This window comes from Eublepharis macularius, chromosome 1 (genome assembly GCF_028583425.1).
Source record: "Eublepharis macularius isolate TG4126 chromosome 1, MPM_Emac_v1.0, whole genome shotgun sequence".
NCBI classification, from domain to species: Eukaryota; Metazoa; Chordata; class Lepidosauria; order Squamata; family Eublepharidae; genus Eublepharis; species Eublepharis macularius.
In genome coordinates, this window is record NC_072790.1 from 7,109,208 (window position 1) to 7,130,766 (window position 21,559).

The 21,559-nt window shown below is 43.8% G+C and overlaps 1 protein-coding gene across 1 annotated transcript; it reads left to right on the plus strand.

Annotated features, from left to right (window-relative positions):
• Window positions 1-2,620: 2,620 nt before the first annotated feature.
• Window positions 2,621-20,834, plus strand: LOC129344186 (uncharacterized). The gene is made up of 8 exons (XM_055000718.1): window positions 2,621-2,714; window positions 3,998-4,155; window positions 5,009-5,155; window positions 7,582-7,649; window positions 10,106-10,148; window positions 15,778-15,838; window positions 16,181-16,254; window positions 20,486-20,834. Exons 1-8 carry the CDS (start codon window positions 2,621-2,623, stop codon window positions 20,513-20,515), a joined length of 675 nt encoding a protein of 224 aa, XP_054856693.1. The 3' UTR covers window positions 20,516-20,834.
• Window positions 20,835-21,559: the final 725 nt, after the last annotated feature.

Here is a 21,559-nt window from a genome sequence, read left to right on the forward strand (position 1 = left end):
CGCCCTCCCAGTCAGCCAGCATCTGCAGGTGGGCCCTATAGGGATGGAGCAGGGATGGAGCCTCATCCCACTTCTCTCCTCCCTTCCTGGCTGTGGCTGGTTTGGCCCCCAGGGTGGTGCCAGAGACCGCCTCCGGCCACTGCTGGCTCTCTAGCTGGGGAACAGAGCAGAGCTGAGTGGTCGGGTCTGGCCTGACCCGTGCAGCCTGAAATCGCTAGGATCCCCTCAGCCCCAGAGAGCGGAGGAGAGGAGGTAGCATCTCAGCCGCCGCCGCGGTGAAGGCGTCGTTTAACTTGGCCTTGGTGCAGAAGGAGGCTGAAGAAGTAAGCGCTGACTCACAAACGCGCATCTTGAAATGAATTTCCTGGTCTTTAAGGTGCCGTTGCGTGTCTGCTTTATTTTGTAGCAACAGACGAATGCAACTGCCCCTTTGTAATCAGCACGGACACGTCCATTTTCATGCAGAAGTATACTCTGATTTTTGCGGCCCTTTCACCTAATGGCTTTTATTGTTAAATTATTTTGATTGTAATCAAAACAATTTGATTGCAATTTTTTTTTTAAAAAAGGAGGTGCACTCAAAACTTTAACGAAAGTTGTTTCGGCTCACAAAGCAGATTTTTAGCTCACAACACTGCAAAGCTTAGAGGGAACATCACAACCACAGCCTACATGGGACAATTTATCCCCAGAGGAACAGAGAGCCCTGGATAATTTTCCAAGGGATCCAAATATAACTATCAAAGAAGTGGACAAAGGGGGTGCAGTTGTAACCATAGAGTTGCATACGGATTTGGAGGTTGACTAATAGTGTATTTTCACAAAAGTCTATTTTGGATATTGTATCCATAAAAAAGACATGTTTTTGTAGTAATAATTTTATTGAAGATTAAGCAGCATTGATTTAGACATCTTGGTAAGCTTTCACAATTGTTATTTTTCCTTTGATAAGCTCTTAATTATGATACTCTCTGAATATTCATGCTGGACTGGGCAAGTTGTGTAGTGGAACCACAGTGAACCTTTCATCTATAGTCATCGATTCAGAGGAGTTAGCCATGTTAGTCCGTAGTACCAAAATAGTAAAGAGTCCAGTAGCACCTTTAAGACTAACCAACTTTATTGTTGCATAAGCTTTTGAGAACCACAGCTCTCTTCATCAGATGCATCTGACAGACAGGCCCAGGAGGAAATGACAACATTTCCGAGCCTGGCTGCAGAGCTTGTTCGCCACAGAGGAGACTAGGAGTGGGTCAGGCGGGAATGTCATTCCCACTCCCGTGTTGCTCCTACGGTCCTGAAGAGCTGAGATGGGCAACAGCTGAAGTGTCGTCTGCTGCCCAGCCCTGCAAAAATGCAAGCACGCTGCTACAACCAAGTTCTCTTTTCTCCTTTCAGGAATAGCCCTCTGCTCATATACATCGTGTTGATGAACATGGTAAGAACGTTGTGAGCCACTCAGGAAACTCCATGCAAGCGCTTCCTCTCCCCACCTTGCAGAGATTGTACTACTTTTTTATCTTACCACCATGGTTGCAGGACATGTTGTCCTGCATCTCTCAGCATCCTAGATTAGATAGCTGGAAACAATCCTATCTGAAGGGAGAACTGTCCGTGCTGCTTTGAGGAAGGGTGGGCTAAAAGTGAGAGAAAAATTGAGGAGTTTGTAAAATACCTACTCAACATGTACGTTCTAATACTGTATTTACAAATCCCCACTACAAGGCCAGCCTACTCTTTCCATTATCTAATCTTCCCAGGAAGGAAGACAACGTTTAACAAGGTTCTCTTTGAAGCCACTTCCACCTCCCCAGCTGCAGCCAAACCAACCCATTTTGGGTCTGTCAGCTGTATTTCAAGTGGGTCTTGTAGGGTGAAACTTGTCTCACTTGCTTGAGTCACCTGGAATGTTTGGTCAGTGACCATGTTTTGGAGTACTCCTGCTCTACTCTAGTGGCCAACACAGAGGTCCATCTGTGGGCTGTGATCCTGTGGCCTGGACTCGTTGATGTGGCGATTCCCTTTTTTATTCTGCAGGTGCCATTCCTCCAGTATCCCCCAAAGGGTTCTTCTGCCCTCCCACACAGTAGCTGGGGACTTTGTTTTTTGTTCCACCTCATTGTCCACTTAATCAGCTTGGATCCCCAATCAAGAATTAGATTATGTCACAATGAACAAATGCAAAAAAACCCCTTGTGGTTTCACAAGTGTTTCGTTTCCCCTGCATCTCCTTTCAGATCACGGTTCAAAGATCAAACGGCAGCCGCACACTGCTTGGTGGCCCACCTCCCTTCCTGCCTCCACAAGGCACGGGTGTGGTCGTGGCCATGAGTGGAAGCATCCCCTCGGCCGTCCTGTCAGCAATCACTCCTCGCAGCCGCTCTGCAACGGTACGGAGGCAGAGCAGCAAAATTCTTGTTCACCAGGGGTGGGGTGGGAAGAGAAACGCTGCAGCATCTGCCACCAAACATTTTACAAGTAAAGGTTCGGTTCTCATGCAGAGGGACTGGCTATTGAGATACCAGCTCGCCCTCATCTGGGCACAGCCAGACAAAATGCTAGGATTTCTTTGAGCTCTTCTGCCATCCTGGGATGTGCATTATGACCTAGTCTGATCAGGATGGTGGCATCCAGGGAAGAGGGATTAAGCTTGACTCTTCACACTATTTTCCTGATCAGAAATGGCCCCAAGGAGCTACTGATTGTCCCTTCAGGTTAAGGATACACTGATTCCTTGCAATCAGAAGTGATCAGCTTCCGGGGAAAGTAGTCAAATATTTGATTGTCTGGAAGCCCCTTATAGACTTTTTGCAAGAAACAGAAAGAGATGAACTAATAATCTGTGCTTGTGAAGATTAGAAAGAGGGAAAAATATATAAAAGGAAAGGTAAAGTAGCTACTTAATGGTTATTTTAGAATTAGTATATAATATGTATTAATGTTAGAATCTTTCAAATGGAAAATGGGTACCTACTCCTATTTATATAAGTATATTCTTAACTCCTTTTTTTTGTAGGTTTTAGAATTTTAAAATTTTAATGAAACTCTATTTTTAAAAAACAGACCAGCTGAGGTTTCCTTGATAAAAGCCAGAGGCAGGAGATGTTCCCTGATTGCTAGGAGTCACTCTGCAGCGCCTGAAGTGTAATGCACAGCATTACGCTGGGCCACAGGGGCGCTGCGTGTTGCGGGGGTTTTGTCACCAGTTTTATCTGTTTTAATTTTGCACTGTCCATTTGTTATATTGTATATTATATTGCATTTTAATTTGGTTGTGATCCACTCTGAGCATGTGCAGGGAGAATGGATTATAAACAAAGGAACAAAAGACTGAACGAACGAACAAAAGGAAGAAAGGAAGAAAGGAAGAAAGGAAGAAAGGAAGAAAGGAAGGAAGAAAGAAAGAAAGAAAGAAAGAAAGAAAGAAAGAAAGAAAGAAAGAAAGAAAGAAAGAAAGAAAGAAAGAAAGAAAGAAAGAAAGAAAGAAAGAAAGATGGGGAAGGTGGCACCTGTGGGAGGGAGCCAGAGAAACATTTTGAAGAGATGAAGCAAAAACAAGCTTACATAGGAAGGGGGAGGAGGTTAGGAGGGGAGCACAGTTTGATGCAGGGGTGGCTTCTTGAAGAGCCATCTTGCTTTGAAGAGGCGCTGCTTAAATAAAGGCGAAAGCACATGTTGCAAAGATAGCATAGGTCCCCCACCTCCACCATGTTCTTTCTTCTGAAGGAAGCCAGACCTTGTAGCACTGATCTGGAACTTCAGTGTTGAGGTGACCCTGTATATGGCACAGCAGTTATCACTGTTTGCTGAAAGAGTGGCTGTAATTGCCGCATCTTTTTGTGCCTGCACCAAATACATTGGCCTGAATTCAAACAGAGAGGTATGTGAGTAATGTGCTGGGTAGAACGTATTTTGGGCAATGGTAGTTATAAGACCTTAGTGTTCACCTGTTTTGGATTTTGTCTACTGCAACTACATTTGACTTCCTTGGGGTAAGTGGCATATCAACTAAATAAATCACACGGGACAGACTTCGGGGCAGGTTGCCGTGAAAGTGAGGGGGTGGCACTGAGGAGGTACTCACGCTTTCACATCTTCTGGCAGGTTTGGGACAACAGTGTCTTGGCAGCAGAGGAACGGAGAGGGATACCCAAGGTCAGCAATTTCTGGGTTGCCTTTCATTGCTCTTCCAGGTCTACGACACACACCAATTTCATTCTGTGCAATGATTGCAAGTCTGTTGAATCAGGAATCTGATTTCTTTCTTCTTAATTGCAACATGTAATTTATAGAGGCATGGTAGGGAATCTGCTGCTGTAACATAGTGGTTAAGTGGCTGAGCTCCGAGCCGGCACTCTGCTGGTCTGACTCTCTCACTCCTGCCATGAGCTCAGCTGGTGGCCATGGGTGAGCCCCTCCTCTCAGCCCAGCTCTCCACCTCTATTGTGGGCATAATATTAATGCTAACATTGTCCACCACTCTTAGTTGGGCACTGATTCGTCTAGAAGAGCAGTATATAAGCATACTTATCATAAAAGCTGCTGTAGCATAATGGTTGAATGGTTGGGCTGCAAATCAGCACTCTGCTAGTTTGATTCCAACTACTGCCATGAGCTCTGCAGGTGGCCTTGAGTAATTCACTCCTCTCAGCCCCAGCTACCCCAGCTGTATTGTGGGGTTAATAATAAATTGACTTGGTTAACCATTCTGAGTGTGGCACTAACCTGTCCAGAAGAGCTGTATATAAGTACATGGTTGTTGGAGTTGTTGCTGTGGTCGTTATCATCATTATTATTTTCTTCTTATTATTAAAAGAGCATAAATTCAACTGTTAGGAAGTAAATGGAAGTCAGGATTGTTTTCTTGAGTGCTTCCACCCCACTAGCCCGAGGACCATAACTGACATATAAAAAGCCTCACAGGCTGGGCACATCTGGAGTTGGTAGAGTGCCTTTTGCTTCTATTCCATGAACTCCCTCCCTCACTGATTCTCCTGAACTCTTTCAGGCTCCTGAAGAAAGGGACGTAAAGGCTAAGTCTGTCGGGATCAGAGGTCCATTGATTTGTTACACTGCCAATCAAGCCAACGCAACACTGGACTTGATCATCAAATCTGGAGGAAGACCTGCCAACGACTTGCTGACTCTAAAGATTGTGAGTGCAGATTTCAGCCTGGGATTCTCAGCTTGGGAAGGGGCCAAAGATCAGAGGAGCCTCTGCTTTGCATGCAGAAGGTCCCAGGTTCAATCCCTGGCAGCAGTTCAAGCCCAATGGATCGAGCTGAGGTGACGTAAAAGATCTTTCTCACCCCAAAAGCTGCTGCCAGTCAAAGGAGCCAAGACTAACCTCAAGATACCAAGGGATCCTGAGCTGAGTCAATGGATGGCAACTTGGAATGTCCTTTTCCCACCCTAACCTGAATTTTGCTGCTCAGTTCTGGCTGGATGGGACCTGAGCTGCAAAGGGGGAAATGCTTTCTCAGACAAGCATCTCTTTCAAGCGTTGTCAGTTGGGAAGAGGACAGTTGTCCAGCTTGATGCCCTGACTGGTTTGCAGAGCGTGTGACTCACCCAGATAGACAGAGCTCACTAGCCGGGCATTGTGGTCTGCCAGGTTTTCACCGCTTCTGGGGTAGGGGGTGTCACAAAGAATGATGGCCACGCTGGGGGCACTTCGAGCAAAACACGAAAGGGAGAGCCAAGCAAGAGGGGTGAAGGTCAGGTTGACGTATTTTAGATCCCACAAGGTAAGTTCCGTGTTGGGCCAAGTGGATCAATAAATTCTCCTGAAGCTCTTGCTTGAGTTGAAGGTCGTTGTTTTTTAAGAAGTTTTGGGAAGGTAGCCATGTTCATCTGCAGTAGAACAGCAGGGTCTGAGTCCAGTGGTACGTTAGAGTCCAACAAGGTTTTCAGATATCTGAAGAAGGAAGCTTCTGACTTTTGAAAGCTCATACCCTGAAAATCTCTAAGTTGCTCTCTAAGGTGCCATTGGATTCAAATCCTGCTACTTTAAAAAAATGCTCAAATTCTGCTCTACCAGAAACAGCCACTGGCTGCTACTGCTTGCAGCCCTAATTTCAAAATGTGTATCTTGCCATCACCTCATTTTATACTTTCATTTAGCTACCAGAAATCTTTATATAGTTTACATGAATAAATCAGCATTTATTTGTTTATTTTCATTTATAGTCTACCTTAGTCACTAAGAATAAGAATAACATTTGATTTATATACCACCCTTTGGGGCAACTTAATGCCCACTCAGAGTGGTTTACAAAGTATGTTGTTATTATCCCCACAACAAAACACCCTGTGAGGTGGGTAGGGCTGAGAGAGCTCCAGAGAGCTGTGACTAACCCGAGGTCACCCAGCTGGCTTCAAGCGGAGGAGGGGGGAATCAAACTCAGATCTCCAGATGAGAGTCCCACGCTCTTAACTACTACACCAAACTGGCTCAAGGTGGATTACAAACCCCATAAAACTGTTCAGTAAACCAGTTACAAAATATGATAATATTTGAGTCTAATGGTAAAGATTCCTAGTAAAACTAGCTGGGATTGGATTGAGACACTGGGAGGAAAAAACTCACTAGAAATGTAAGCCATGCTGTTTTATTATAATGCAACAAACCTGTTATTTTGCTAGCCTGATTGGCATTTATACTATTAACTCCAATAATAATATAAATTTAATATAACCATCACACATGTGCCCTCACCTACTGTGGGAATGTACAGAGGGACAAAAAAACTGCTCAGATGTAAGAGAATCTGTAGGTTATTCAAAGTCTGGGAAACAAGAATCACTGCTTGGGAAAAACGGTCTCTTTGCACACCAAGTGAAGGCACTCTGAGAGTTTCTCTAAACAAGATGCCTGGGAGCGTGTTCGTCAAATGCTGGGAGACGCAATGTTATCCGGGAAGCGTAGTTTAAAAAGACAGAGCTGGCAGAAATCAATCTGGAGAGGATGGATTCTCTAACAGCCCTCCGTTGCCTCTGGTGTGCCAGACTATCTCCCTTTACGGAGCCTTTGCCCTGCTGCCCTCACTGCTTAAAAGTTTGAATTAACTGTGCCTCAAAGAACACATACTGTCAGACTGTGGCTTGCTAAAAGTTGCAACTCAGCCCACCTCTTGCAATAAGACAAAAGTCCATTGATTTCAAAAGGCTTTACTGAAGATAGTCAACCATTAGAGTACGTATTCCAAGATACACGGATCTTAGCTGGACTATGAAATTGTTATGAATGCCAAGCAAAGGATGAGGTACAGAATAAGCAGTTCCCCTCAGGCCCCATCCTTCCCCACATGCAGACATAACAATCCCCTCTCTCTCGGTAAGGCTCCCAGCAGCAGTCTTCCCACCTGCAAAAAGCACACCTGATACACTGACAAGGTTAAAACGGAGTCTCTTTAGCTTAAACACCATCAAAACCTGACACGTATCAGAAGTCTTGTGTAGAGAGACTTTGAGTCTGAGCCACATTTATTGTCCACGTAATGCACAAGGATTTTAAAGTAATGAAAAGGTGACTGCTAAGTTTCAGATTATTGATATTTGCCTCCCATTATGTGATTGCAGGAAGTTTATTTAAAGATCACCTTTGAAGCGTCTGGAAACTACTTGATTGTGAAGCTGTCTTTAGACAGGTAATGGATTCTTATCTAGAAATTAATAACCGATAGTTTTAATAAGCATTTATATATTGCATTTCAAGTTTTCTAAGATGTAAGAATCCCTAGGGGAATGTACAACCATGCAAGGTAGGCCAAGATTATTATTAGTGGTCAACGTCTTCCAATAATTACCAATTAATGATTAGTAAAATTAGTGATTTCTCTAGCAATTCTTGTAAATATCTCACTTCGCAGGGTTTCTAGGCCAATACACACAAATCTTTATTTTCTTTGTTACATCTGAATCCTGCCCTGATACCCACTGCCACCACGGAGCCTTTGAAGACGTTGCTTGCCAAGAGGGCCAGGGCTACCACTTACCCTGTATTGACTTGCCATCTAAGGCCCTGCCTTATGCCAAAGTCTCCTGTCATCACTGCATCGTCTGCACCCAGGCAAGGTATCAGCATCTCAAAAGGTCTGACAGGGTGTGGCTGGAGAGCAATCAACTTGCCCTCCCTCCTCTTGCCTGTTCTTAGCTAAGAGAAACTTTTTAAACTAGGAAAATAGATTTTGATGCAGTCTAAACCTCCAAAATAAAAAGCATTTGTCTATTCCCTCATTCAAACTCACCCCCCCTTCCCCAGCCAGCAATTGCTCCTCCCCAGCTCTTACAAAAGGTGTTGGATCTTAACATCTGAGCATGGAAAATCTTTGGAAACATTTTCTTTGCTTGTGGCAATTTGTCCTGTACAATTCTGGTATGAAACTGTATGAAATGGTGAAATGGATACGGTTGTTGCTAAATAAAGAAGAGTCCAGTAGCACCTTTAAGACTAACCAATTTTATTGTAGCAGAAGCTTTCGAGAATCAAGTTCTCTTCGTCAGATGCATGATCCGAACTGGTCAAATACAGAAGAGGAGGGGAGAGAGGGGAGAAAGAAGGGGACATATATCACAAGGGGACAGGATGCAATTAGCGGGGAGGCAACCCAAACATTCCTTTGCTAGTAAATGTAAACATCTCCTTTTGGTGTGGAGTCAGTTTGCCGTGTTAGTTTGGAGCAGTGAAAGCATCCAATTACTATGTAGTATAAGTCTTCGATAACCACAGCTCTCCCTGCCAGATGCATCTGACAAAGAGAACTGTGGTCCCCGAAAGCCCACACCAGGCATCACTGGGCTCCCCTAGACCACGCCTCTGTAAAGGAAATCTGTTACCTGTGATAACCATTCATAGTCTCTATTCAGTCCCAGCTTGACAGAGTCAAATTTGCATAGGAATTCCAATTCAGCAGCCTCCCGTTGGATTTTGTTTTTGAAAGGTTTCTGTTGAACCACAGCGACCTTTAAGTCTTTGATGGAATGTCCTGGTAGATTGATTCTCGAAAGCTTATGCTACAATAAAATTGGTTAATCTTAAAGGTGCTACTGGACTCTTTTTGATTTTGCTACTACAGACTAACACGGCTAACTCCTCTGGTTGTTGCTAAAGAAGCAGTGCTTTTCTAAGGGGTTACCACATTAACTGGCAAGGAGCTCTGATTCTCCAAAGCTCATATCCTGGCAATCTAGTTGGTCTTTAAGGTGCAACTGGACACAAATCTTGCTCAGCTTGAAGCAATTACAGTCAGGGAGCACCTCTGTAGCAGCTGCAGCACAGGTCGGCAGCCACACTGGGTATCTAACAGCAGACCAAACTGTCCAAGAGATGCAAGAGGGCGACTAATGTGCCTAGCCCATCTGCAATGCTTGCACCCTGACTAAGAGCTAAAACACACGTTAAGAAATACCTAGGTTCAGCACGTGTTCTCTTACCTCAAGGTTTGCCGGGATCGGTAGGCGTCCTGGAAGCTTAAAGTTTAGCATTTACAGAGCAGCAGGGAGGGAAATACAGGTGCCTGTATTTCCCTTCCCCTTCCTGCTGCTCTGTAAATGCTAAACTTTAAGCTTCCAGGATGCCTACAGATCCAAGCAAACTTTGAGGTAAGAGAACAAGTTTAGCATTTACAGAGCAGCAGGGAGGGAAATACAGGCGCCTGTATTTCCCTCCCTGCTGCTCTGTAAATGCTAAACTTTAAGCTTCCAGGACGCCTACAGATCCCGGCAAACCTTGAGGTAAGAGAACACGTGCTGAACCTAGGTATTTCTTAACGTGTGTTTTGGCTCTAAGTTACTCTGGGGAGCTCATGGACTTCTCCTGAAGAGCATTTCCTTGATTTTGTCGCTGGAGCCTGATCTTCCTTGATGGCATGCTGGCACCTTTGGAAACCAAGCCTGGCCTAGTCCAGAAGCCAAATGCCAACTAGCTCATTGCCCTTTGGATACCTGTATATCCAGTTAGCTAGTGGATCTACTGAAGAGCCCACTTGCTTTATTACTGCAGTTATTTTGCATAAGCAGGCAAGACTAGTTTTAGGACTGGCAGTGAGACGTTCAGCAGGTTGACCCCTATCCAAATTACCCAGTTTCTTCCTTTGTTTTACAGCCCTGATGACCTTTTAATTTCTTCACCTGTGGCTGGGACAAATGTAAGTACATATCCATTGCTTTGCTCTTCTTCAGAGATTTGAACAAATAACGCTTGGGAAAGTAGAATATTTGCACAAAGCCACCTGGGGGTATAACTGTATCTAGCCTGGCAGATGCAATAGATGGTTCTTCAGCAAAGTGGTGCAGCTGTGGAGAGCACCTTTAGAAGGATGCAACAGAGCCCTTTTTTTGAGGGATAATTATTCCCACAGGCACAGGCAGGGTAGATAAATAGGAAAATAAATGGTCCTTAGGGCATGGAAGCATCCAATTCCCACTTTCTGAGCCTGCCAGCAAAGGATCTATGCCTGATGCCTGCATGTATAATTATAGGACAGAGAAACCTAATATTTAAAAACCAATAAGATAATGAACAAAATGAATATCCTTTAATAAATACAGTGCCACAAAATAATCAACATGTAAACCACGCCTATTATCAGTTATAAAAGAGAAGATCAAATGCTTTGCAACGTCATCAGTGATCTAGTATATAAAATTTACACTGGGACTTAACTCTGGTCTTAAAAACAAATGAAAAACAAGTACAGGGATCTTACAGATACAACAAATCCTTTATACTCTCAAATGTGAATATTTTTTAGTACATGGTCCTTGTCCAGCCACTATTCTTCACTGGCTTATTTTCAATAACCTAAAAATATAAATATCAAGATGGGTTAGTCTGTCTGTATCTGAAGAAGTGAGCTGTAGCTCATGAAAGCTCATACCCTGCCACAAATTTTGTCAGTCTTATAGGTGCTACTGGATTCTTGCTCTTTTCTGCTTCTAAAAGTATAAAAGAATGTTTTTAAAAAATAACTGAATAAGAGATCTCAAGGAGTTAGCCGTGTTAGTCTGTCGTTCCAAAACAGTTAAGAGTCCAGTGGCACCTTTAAGACTAACCAATTTTATTGTGGCATAAGCTTTCAAGAACTACAGCTCTCTTCGTCAAATGCATCTGACAGAGCTGTAGTTCTCGAAAGCTCATACTACAGTGACATCGGACTCTTTACTATTTTGAAAAAGAGATATTAATCAAGCCAAAGGTTTACTGTGGAATGAGAAATGCCAGATGTTCAAGCTGGATTCAGAAAAGGAAGATGCACCAGAGATCACATTGCAAATTTACGATGGCTAATGGAACATACCAGGGAATTTCAGAAGAAAATCAGCCTGTGTTTTATAGATTACAGCAAGGCTTTTGACTATGTGGATCATGAAAAACCATGGAGCATTTTAAAAGAAATAGGGGTGCCACAACATCTGATTGTTTTGATGCACAACCTGTACTCTGGACAAGAGGCTACTGTCAGGACAGAATATGAAGAAACAGAATGGTTTGGCAAGGGTGTCAGACAAGGATGCATATTATTCCCCTACCTGTTCAACCTCTATGCAGAGTATTTCATAAGGAAAGATGGATTAGATCTAGAAGAAGGTGGAGTGGAAATTGGTGGAAGGACTATTAACAATTTGAGATATACAAATGATACCACGTTACTGGCAGAAAATAGTGAAGACTTGATGAAGGTTAAAGGTGAAAGCACCAAGACAGGATTACAGCTGAACATCAAGAAGACAAAAGTAATGACTACTGAGGAATTACACAGTTTTAAAGCTGACAATGTGGAAATTGAAATTGTTCACATTTTTCTATTCCTTGGCTCAATCATCAATCAAAAGGGAGACTGCAATGAAGAAATCAGAAGAACATTGAGACTTGGAAGAGCAGATGTGAGGGAGCTAGAGAAGATCCTTAAAGATACTCTTTAGAGACCAAGATCAAGATAATCCAAACAATTGTATCGCCCATTACGATACATAATCCAAACAATGGTATTTCCCATTACTATGTATGGATGTGAAAGTTGGACAGTGAAGAAAGCTAACAGGAAGAAAATGGATTCATTTTAAATGTGGGGCTGGAGGAGAGTTTTGCGGATACCATGGACAGCCAAAAAGACAAATAAGTGGGTACTAGATCAAATCAAGCCTGAATTCTCCCTAGAAGCTAAAATGACAAAACTGAGGCTATTGTACTTTGGTCACATCATGAGAAAACAAGATTCTCTGGGAAAATCAATAATGTTAGGAAAAGTGGAAGGCAGTAGGAAAAGAGGAAGACCTAAAATGAGATGGCTGGACCCAATAAAAGAATCCCCGTCCTTCAGTTTGCAGGACCTGAGCAACTCTGTTAATGATATGTTGTTTTAGAGATCTTTCCTTCATAGGGTTGCCATAGGTCAGAGGCAACTTGACAGCATCTAACACACACACACAAAGGTTTACTAGTGACTTCCGGGTGAGACAGTTTTATGAGCTCCCTGCCATGACCTTCCTGGTTCCTTGGGAGCCGAGAGATCGGACCCCCAAGCCCTCCCCCCGGATAGGTGAGGCAGGCTGAAACACGGCGGAAGAGCTTAGGGGGACTGGCAAGCCTCCTGAAGCCCAGATACCAGTTCCTGAAGTGGGGACCAAAGAAGGAGCCAACATGGCTACTTAACTGTTAACCAGGAGTCCAGCAGGCCAAAAGAAACTACAGCAATCAACCAGATTCTTAACAAGACAAGAAAAAAAGACAATTCTTTACTGACCCCACTGCCTTCCATCAAGTAAGTGGACAGATTTATGGTCATACGAGGTTACACAGAGCAATTCAGCCTGACTACGCGGGCCACTCAAGCGAGCTGGGAGGGGCAGAGGAGAGGAATTCTAAAGAGGCTCCCTTAGTAATTACCAGAATTGCTGGAATGCTATATAAACCTTTGAAAATAATTAACCAAAACGAAGGTTTTTTTACCACCTTCTGAAATGGCTTCTTGGGAGGAGGAGATACTTGCTGGCTTGCAAGAGATGTCAAAAATAACGACGAAATTATTAATTAAAGCAGATGCACTGCTGGGAGTGGGAAAAGATGAGAGGTCTACAAAGATCTACAATACAAAAAAAATTGCTGGAGGAACAGAATTAATGGGAACGGAACAAAATGATCTGCGTCACAGCTTCCAAACAGCTTCCACAGCTTTAAGACACAAATCACTACTACAGAAGAAGAGCTGGGGCCACGAAACAGACCTGCACAGAAAGAAGCAGGCATGCTAACACAGAAAGGGGAGAAGAGAACGCTGCCGATCTTAAAACAGAATAATGAACAGAGCAGTAACTGCATTCATACTGATCCCCCTCAGAAATGGCTGGAAGATAAGGAAATCTATCTTTGGTGGCGCAGAGAGAACATGGACTGGATGTACTACGCCTCACGAAGGAAGAAGAAGAAGAAAGCAGATCTGTATGGAAAGAATTACACATGCCAATACCGAGAGGGAAAAGAGGACTAAGGACTGGATATACTACTTTTCATGAAGAGAGAAGAAAAAACAACGATCAGAATTCTGCGACACATCAGGACTTATTAAGGCAGACTTAACCTCTTACTTAAATAGCCTTTCCTTTCTTTCCTTACCTCCTCTTTTTTATATAACACTATATAGTTTAGGATAATGGGTTTTTGGATCCTAACAACTCTACTCAGATTGAACTCCTTCTCAAAAATATAAAATACTAAGTTAAATGATCACCTGTTCTTTTTAACTTTATGAGTATGAAAATCCAAGAAAATGAGTACAGATGGTCAAAATAAAATAGATGAAGGAGCTAATATTTTTGAAAAGGTAAAGTTGTGTTTTAACTATATACTTATGTGATTATCCTAGCCTTATCAATATGAAAACCCAAGTAAACAGGTTTGGCTAGAACAAAATAGAGGAAAGATATATATATACACATATACACACATACATATATATATATACACATATATTTCTTTTCTTTTTTCTTTTGAAAGAATAAAAAAGTGTTATCAAATTAGATATTGATCTGGCCTTTATAGCCTTACTATTATGAGAATATAAGCAGACAAGCTTGGGAGGCATGGCCAGAACAGATATAAGAAAGAGAGGAAATTAATATAAAAATTGTTCTCATCTCTAAGTTGTTGTATATTACTGTCCTGCTGATATGGTATGTTCTGCTATATCCACCCCCCACCCACCCCCACTCCTAGAGTGATTATGGATCTAAGATGCCAGAGTAGAAGGTAAAAGAGGTGTAATGTGATCTCTTTGTAATATACATAAAAGAAAAAATTACTAGAAGTATAAGATACAGAGTAAGGGGATTAAAAATATAGAAATTAATAAAAGGGAATTTTGAAGGTATAAGGGGTGCTAACTACATATATAATGGCTTTCTATATAGAGATGGGTGACTATGTGTCTTGAATGTGAATCTCATAAAGGTTATGTCCTGTTGTAACCCCTTCCCCATATATTATAAAAACACAATAAAATTTTTATTAAAAAAAAAGTTTACTAGCCAGTCCATAGTTAGTAGGTCCACAAGATGCTTCAGTAAAAGTTACCAAAGCATTGTAAAAAAAAAAAAAAGTGTTTTAATAACACTGGTTCACCTTTAGCTAAGAAACTGTAGAAAACAATTCAGTCCAAATCTGTTTGTACTATATCAACATGCCTGCCATGTTAGATGATTTACTAATCTGGTTAATAAAAAGGGAAGTATCTCTGGAATTACTAAACCCCCAGTCAGATACAGTTTCTGATGGCTAGAAAAGGAAATCCTGGTAATTGCTAGAATGAGAGCCGAAACAGACGTGGCAAGTTACTAAAGTTCAACTCATGTTTCCTTACCTCAAGGTTTGTCGGGAAGTGTAGGCATCCTTGCAGCTTAAAGTTTAACATTAATAGAGCAGCAGGGAGGGAAGTGCAGGTGTGGGGTGCCTTTCCTCCCACTCTTCAGGTGCATCACTGCATTTCCCCTTCCCCTGTTCATGTGACCCAGAGCTTCATAGCCCGCTTGCACGGAGCATCGCTTCATCTCCCCCCCCCCTCACCTGGCCTGGCCCCTGCAGAGCGACGCCAGGCTGCACCGGGAGAGCCGGGAGGAAAGGCACCCAGAACATCACTGCATCTCCCCCCTCGCATGCCTGGCCCCCGCCCGAAGCCGCATAGCCCAGCGTTGCTCTCTGGGGGCTGGGCGAGGGGGGGGTGCAGCGATGCTCTGTGTGAGCGGGCTATGTAGCTCTGGGCCGCACAAGCAGGGGAAGGAGAAATGCAGCGATGCACCTGGAGAGCGGGAGGAAAGGCGCCCCACCCCTGCACTTCCCTCCCTGCCGCTCTGTTAATGTTAAACTTTAAGCTGCAAGGACACCTACAGTTCCTGACAAACCTTGAGGTAAGGAAACACAAACTCTAGTAACTCATCTCGTCTGTTTCAGCTCTTAGACAGTCCTACTAAGCCAAAAAAGACTTCGTTGCTACTGGATCCCAGTACAAAAGGCTGACCAATGTGCTGCCTTCAGTTACATGCAGGAAGACAACATCAGCTGTGTAAGTGACAGACAATTGAAACCCTGGGATTCATCAGGCTTGATAGGGGGAAAATGGAGTGTGGACTTCTGCCTCTTCTGGGTCAACAGAGCAGGCTCTTCTGCCTTGGTTTTTGGAAAGCATGCTGTAGCTCTTGGTTTGTATCTGACTACTCATGGCCCTGAACAAGGAACCATTGCTCTCTCTCCCCGCTACAGTTCTAAATTCTCTTCCTTTCCAGGTGAACCGTTACATACAGTGGAGTGAAGCTATGGTTAGGAAAACCCTGAATGCGCTGAATCGTAAGTGAATGTATTCACCATGACACTCTTTGCCTGGTACTGGGCGAGGGCCTGCCCTGGATTATTCTGCATTGCAAGAGAAGGACTTGGCTCCAGCTCCAAGACATCCTTTTTACCAGAATACCAGAGCCCTGGGTTGGGTGCTGTCTGGAATGGCTTCCAAAGGGAAGGATGGCCTGGCACAGCCCTGGCTCACTCGTCTCTCTGTGCCTCGGACAAGGCAGGAAGAGAGGGAACTGGAGTATCCCACAGGACACTTTACAGAGTAGCAACCGGCTAGCATTCCACTGCATTGAATATGCTGATATTCAGGGTTCATAACTTGCACACTGTTTCTTTCAGGAATGTACCAAGACCAAGTGCCAACCCTGAGAACCAAGCAGCACATGAACAACACAGCAGTGGCCGACTCACAGGTAACAGATTCCAAATGGAACAGAAGATTCTTAATCCACCCCATCCCTCTCTCCATCCCAAAGAGATATTGGTTGCAAGCTCCCCATTCATTTGGGAAGCCAAATCTTGGGTGGCATGGAGTACAAGCAAACCACTAGCCGTGCTCTTCCTTTATCTCAGTTCATGGCTAATATTTTTCATGCACCTCATCAGGTGCTAAATCTGCCATCTTGATTCCTCCCTCCCTGCAAGCAAACCTATCCATTTACAAAGGCCTAGCTTGACCAAGACTTAGAGCGGGACCACAAGTGACACCTGACACAGGTTGGACACTTGCCAGCTTCCCTCAAGTTTTGATGGGAAATGTAGGCAGCTTGGACAAGTGACACTTGAAAAGTCCATTGGACAGCAGTCAGAGAGCCAAGCTGCAAGACCAGGATGCCTACATTTCCCATCAAAACTTGAGGGAAGCTGACTAGTGTCCAACCTGTGTCAGGCGTCACTTGTGGTCCCGCTCTTAGAATCATAGAATCACATGGTTGGAAGGGACCTGTTTGTGTTTGGACTAGGGTCCAGTCAGTGGATTTAGATGGGATGGGAGTTGGAGTTGAAAGGCATAGATCATAGAATCATAGTGTTGGAAGGGGCTTCCAGAGTCATCAAGTCCAACCCCCTGCACAATGCAGGAAATTCACAATCACCTCCCCCACCCCACATCCCCAGTGACTCCTGCTCCATGCCCAGAAGATGGTAAAACACCATCAAGATCCCTAGCCAAACTGGCCTGGGGGAAATTGCTACCTGACCCCAAGGTTGCAATCAGCCTTACCCTAGGCATGTAAGAAGAGGCCACGAGAACTAAGCACTGACTTCTGAAAAAGTCTCTCTTCCAGCCTTCCAAGGATCCACAATCCACTATTAGTCCTGCTGGAGACCCCTGGCCAATTTAGAGGGGAAAGTAAGCAATCTGCAATCAGATCTCTCTGCCATTTTTAAAAGCTGCAAGGGGAGGGCACCAAACTGACGGATGAGTTGGCCCTTTCCTCCATATTGCTCCCCCAGAGTGGGAGCAGCATTCTGGTAGATCTGAAAAGAGGTCACGTGGGTTTCAGCCCTGCCCACGGGATTCCTTTTCCTCCTGGCTGCCCTTGTCTTTAGCAGCAGGCAGTGGCAGCTGCAGCACCATCACTTCCTGGTTTCCCTGGTAGGAACTGGGGGGGGATGGGCCATACTTGAGGCCTGTAAGCAATGAGGGCTCTCCAAAGAAGGGTAAGATGCTTTGAATTCACTCGGCTCTGCTGCTCTAGTTTTATTTGTGAATTGTAGGAGAGAGGGAGGGGGAGAGAGAGTGAGTTGGTGAGTGAGCAGCAGAGCAGAATGAATTCAAAGCAACTTACAGTCCTTTAGAGCTTAGCCCCACTCGGTTTGCACTCACTTGCTCGCTCACTCACTCTCTCTCTCTCTCTCTCTCTCTCTCTCTCCACAAATGAAAATAAAGCAGCAGAGCAGAATTAATTCAAAGCAGCTTACGTTCCTTTCGAACCCAGCCCCATTCGGCTTGCACTCACTCACTCACTCACTCACTCACTCTCTCTCTCTCTCTCTCTGTCTCTCTCTCCCCCTCCTCTCTCTCATGAGTCACAAATGAAAATAAAGCAGCAGAGCAGAATGAATTCAAAGCAGCTTACGTTCCTTTGCAGCCCAGCCCAACTCAGCTTGCACTCACTTACTCACTCTCTCTCTCTCTGTCTCTCTCTCCCCCTCCTCTCTCTCATGAGTCACAAATGAAAATAAAGCAGCAGAGCAGAATGAATTCAAAGCAGCTTACGTTCCTTTGCAGCCCAGCCCAACTCAGCTTGCACTCACTTACTCACTCTCTCTCTCTCTCTCTCTCTCTCTCTCTCTCTCTCCCCCTCTCTCACGAATCACAAATAAAAATAAAGCAGCAGTTCCCGACAAGGAACCGGTGATTTTAAACACTTGTTTCCAGACTGCATCAAGGGTCATCAGACCTCCTCCCCATGTATTTTCAAAGCTGTAATAAAATGCATCGGTTCAATACAATGCGAGTGACTTTTTTCTTAATACACAACTTACAATAAATTATAAATTAACTCGCCAATGCTGCTGCTTGGGCAATCTCAGGCGGCATACGGTGCACCCCTCTTTACTTGGCCGTGCGCAAATAATTGGTGCTGAAAGCCGACACCTTTTGGATAAAATTCCTAGTATCCTTTGTGTAACCTGGCATGGCTCTCACAAAAGGTTGGAGGAAGGAATCAATGAACCTGGAAAGAAGTTCAAGCACAGAATTACTTCCAGAGATGATGGGTCTGCTGGGAGGCAGACGTTTTCCCTGTGGCAGATGAAGAGTTTGCAGACTGTCCCTTTCAGGCAAGGAAGTCGTTGATAATGAGGGTAATAACACCATAAAGTTATATTCATTTTCGACTTGCCCATGCAAGAAGCTATATGTGGGGAACACTACCCGCCCAGTCAAGGTACGTATCCTTGAACATATTTTGAGAATAAAGAACAGGGTAGTGGATGCCCCTTTAGTTGATCACTTCATAGAATCGAATCACAAGGAGTCTGACTTTAGATATACGGTTTTGCAGGTGGCTTCTGGGGGTACTACTTCAAAGGTCTCTTTAACATTACAACAGTGGGAAGCTAAATGGATCCATTTATTGAAGAGCATGCAACCACTAGGGTTAAACCATGAATTTAATTTATCTTGTTTCCTATAGATGCATTATGTATCTTGTCGGTCTGTTTTGTAACTGATATATTTTTAGTTTGGATTAATCAGCAATGTATTTTGGTCATTGATTTGTATCATCTATGACTGTACATTTTGGAACTGTATAGCTTTAAATACTGTGAGGGTTTTCTTGCGGGGGTGGCTCCTTAAAGACAGCCATTTAAGTGTCGGCTTTCTGCACCAATTATTTGCGCACGGCCAAGTAAAGAGGGTGCACCGTATGCTGCCTGAGATTGCCCAAGCAGCAGCACTGGTGAGTTAATTTATAATTTATTGTAAGTTGTGTATTAAGAAAAAACAGTCACTCGTATTGTATTGAACCAATGCATTTTATTACAGCTTTGAAAATACATGGGGAGGAGGTCTGATGACCCCTGATGCAGTCTGGAAACAAGTGTTTAAAATCACCGGTTCCTTGTCAGGTCCTTACTCCTTCAAGTTGTGTCATCTCCTTGTTTCATCAGTCAAGAAATAGGAAAACAAAAATATAAATATCTACAATCCCCTATTGAACTTGATTGGCAATCCCCTATTGAACTTTCAGCACTTTGTGGGAGCCAATCCTGCTCCCGTTATTGGTCGGACATTGTGTCTTATAGTCACTTTGTACATTGGTGTGAATTAAGTATGAAATTATAAAAATAATTATTGTCTTATATTCACTGAGCCACTTTAAGAACATTTCACATAATATAATTTTGAAGAGAGTCTTTAATAGTATATTGTTTGTTCCCTTAGATGTGGTTATCCATCCGGGTTCTTGCAGTTTACTTCTAAGGGTGCTTCTCTTTTTGTTACGGTTGAATTCATTCTGCTCTGCTGCTTTATTTTGATTTGTGACTCATGAGAGAGAGAGAGAGAGAGAGAGAGAATGAGTGAGTGAGTGAGTGAGTGAGTGCAAGCTGAGTGGAGCTGGGCTCCAAAGAAACATAAGGGAGGGAGGGAGGGAGGGCAAGCCAAGTGGGGTTGGGCTCCAAAGGAACGTAAGCTGCTTTGAATTCATTCTGCTCTGCTGCTTTATTTTCATTTGTGGTGAGTGAGTGAGTGAGTGAGTGAGTGACTACAAGCCAGGTGAGGCTGGGCTCCATAGGAGGGTAAGCTGCTTTGAATTCATTCTGCTACTTTATTTTCATTTGTGACTTGTGAAAGTCCATGTGTGCGTGGCAAGCAGGGCTGGCTCTCCAGAGGAGGGTAAGCTGCTTTGAGTTCATTCTGCTTCAAGGAAATACCTGGAGATTTTTGGGGAACGGGGCCTGAGGAGTGGATATTGCCTTCTGACACACTTCCGGTGATTTCAGGGGGTGTGGCATATGCTAATGAGATATGCTAATGAGATATGCTAATGAGTTCCTGCAGTTCTTTTTCTAGGAAATGACCCCTTTTTGGCTGCGTGCTTCATTCTCTAAAAGGAAAATGCCCCCCCTTCTCCCCGTCTCTTGCCCTAGCCTTCCTTTTCCTTCAAGTGTGGTCTTTCTGTTCTGACCCAGGGCATGCTGCACATTCATGTGATTGACTGATCCAGAGAACCAACCATCCAACCGCTGCGCTTCATTTTAAACACTTCTTTATCCTCTAATATGAACGATGAGGCCAGCAAACACCATATGGAGCAAGGTGTGCAGCGTTGGAGAAACAGAATTCTGTGCATCATTTAAAAACCTGTACGAAGACTGAATTCTGTGTAAACATACTTAAGATTGCTACTTAGTGTACGTGCTGCATCCTTCTGCCAATATTGAATATCCCATCCTGTTGACTAAATTGTCATACTGTATGATGTCACCTGAAGTCTCAGGAAGGGCAGACTCCATAGGATGCAAATAAATAGTTAGATGTGTTTAAAAAAAATGTTGTCTCAGTATTATTGCTCCTTGCTATTGCTTTTTTGAAAAAAAACCCCAGCCTGCTCTGAATTTGTGGCGTGCTTCAAAGTGCTGATTGTGAATACTCTTTATGAGATAGGGCAGCATTTCCATTTTAGAGTTGGGAATGACTTGCTCACAGTCACACACTGAGCCTCTGGCAATAAGATCGGAAATAAGGTCTTCCCCCAGACCTGCAAGATTACAGCTACTGTGCCCACTGCCGGCTCTTGGACCCTAATTCTCATCTTGTAGCTGAGGGATACTCCTCACATACAGCCCTTGTTCTCAAGCCAAGCCAAATGGAGAGAATTATACAAAAGATACAGTCACCTGGAGAGGGGAGATAAGCAGGCCAAGGCAGACTTTTGATAACAGAGGTGCTGCTGCTGCTTTGCATGCACAAAGTCCCAAGTTCTGTTCCCAGCATCTCCAGTTCGAAGGAACAGGTGATGTGAAAGACCTGTCTCTGCCTGAGACCGCGGAGACATGCTGCCAGCCTGAGTAGAAAAGACAGACCTTAGTAGACTGACGTCTGATCTAGTACAAAGCAGCTTCATGCACAGCATGATGGGTAGCACAATGTCTATGACGCCATCATTCAAATAAACTCAGAGACTGAAGCCCCTTCTGCACCGGGAACATAACTCCTCACTTTCCCTGAAGTCAAGCCCAAAGGCATAGAATTGGCTTATATGT

Bases quoted from the DNA above. Each gene is read 5' to 3' on its own strand.
- LOC129344186 (XM_055000718.1), top strand. From the start codon at position 2,621: ATGGTGGCATCCAGGGAAGAGGGATTAAGCTTGACTCTTCACACTATT. The intron at 2,715-3,997 runs GTTAAGGATACA...CCTTGGGGTAAG, and splicing joins GCTACTGATTGTCCCTTCAG to TGGCATATCAACTAAATAAA. The intron at 16,255-20,485 runs GTAACAGATTCC...GTTCTGACCCAG, and splicing joins CAGCAGTGGCCGACTCACAG to GGCATGCTGCACATTCATGT.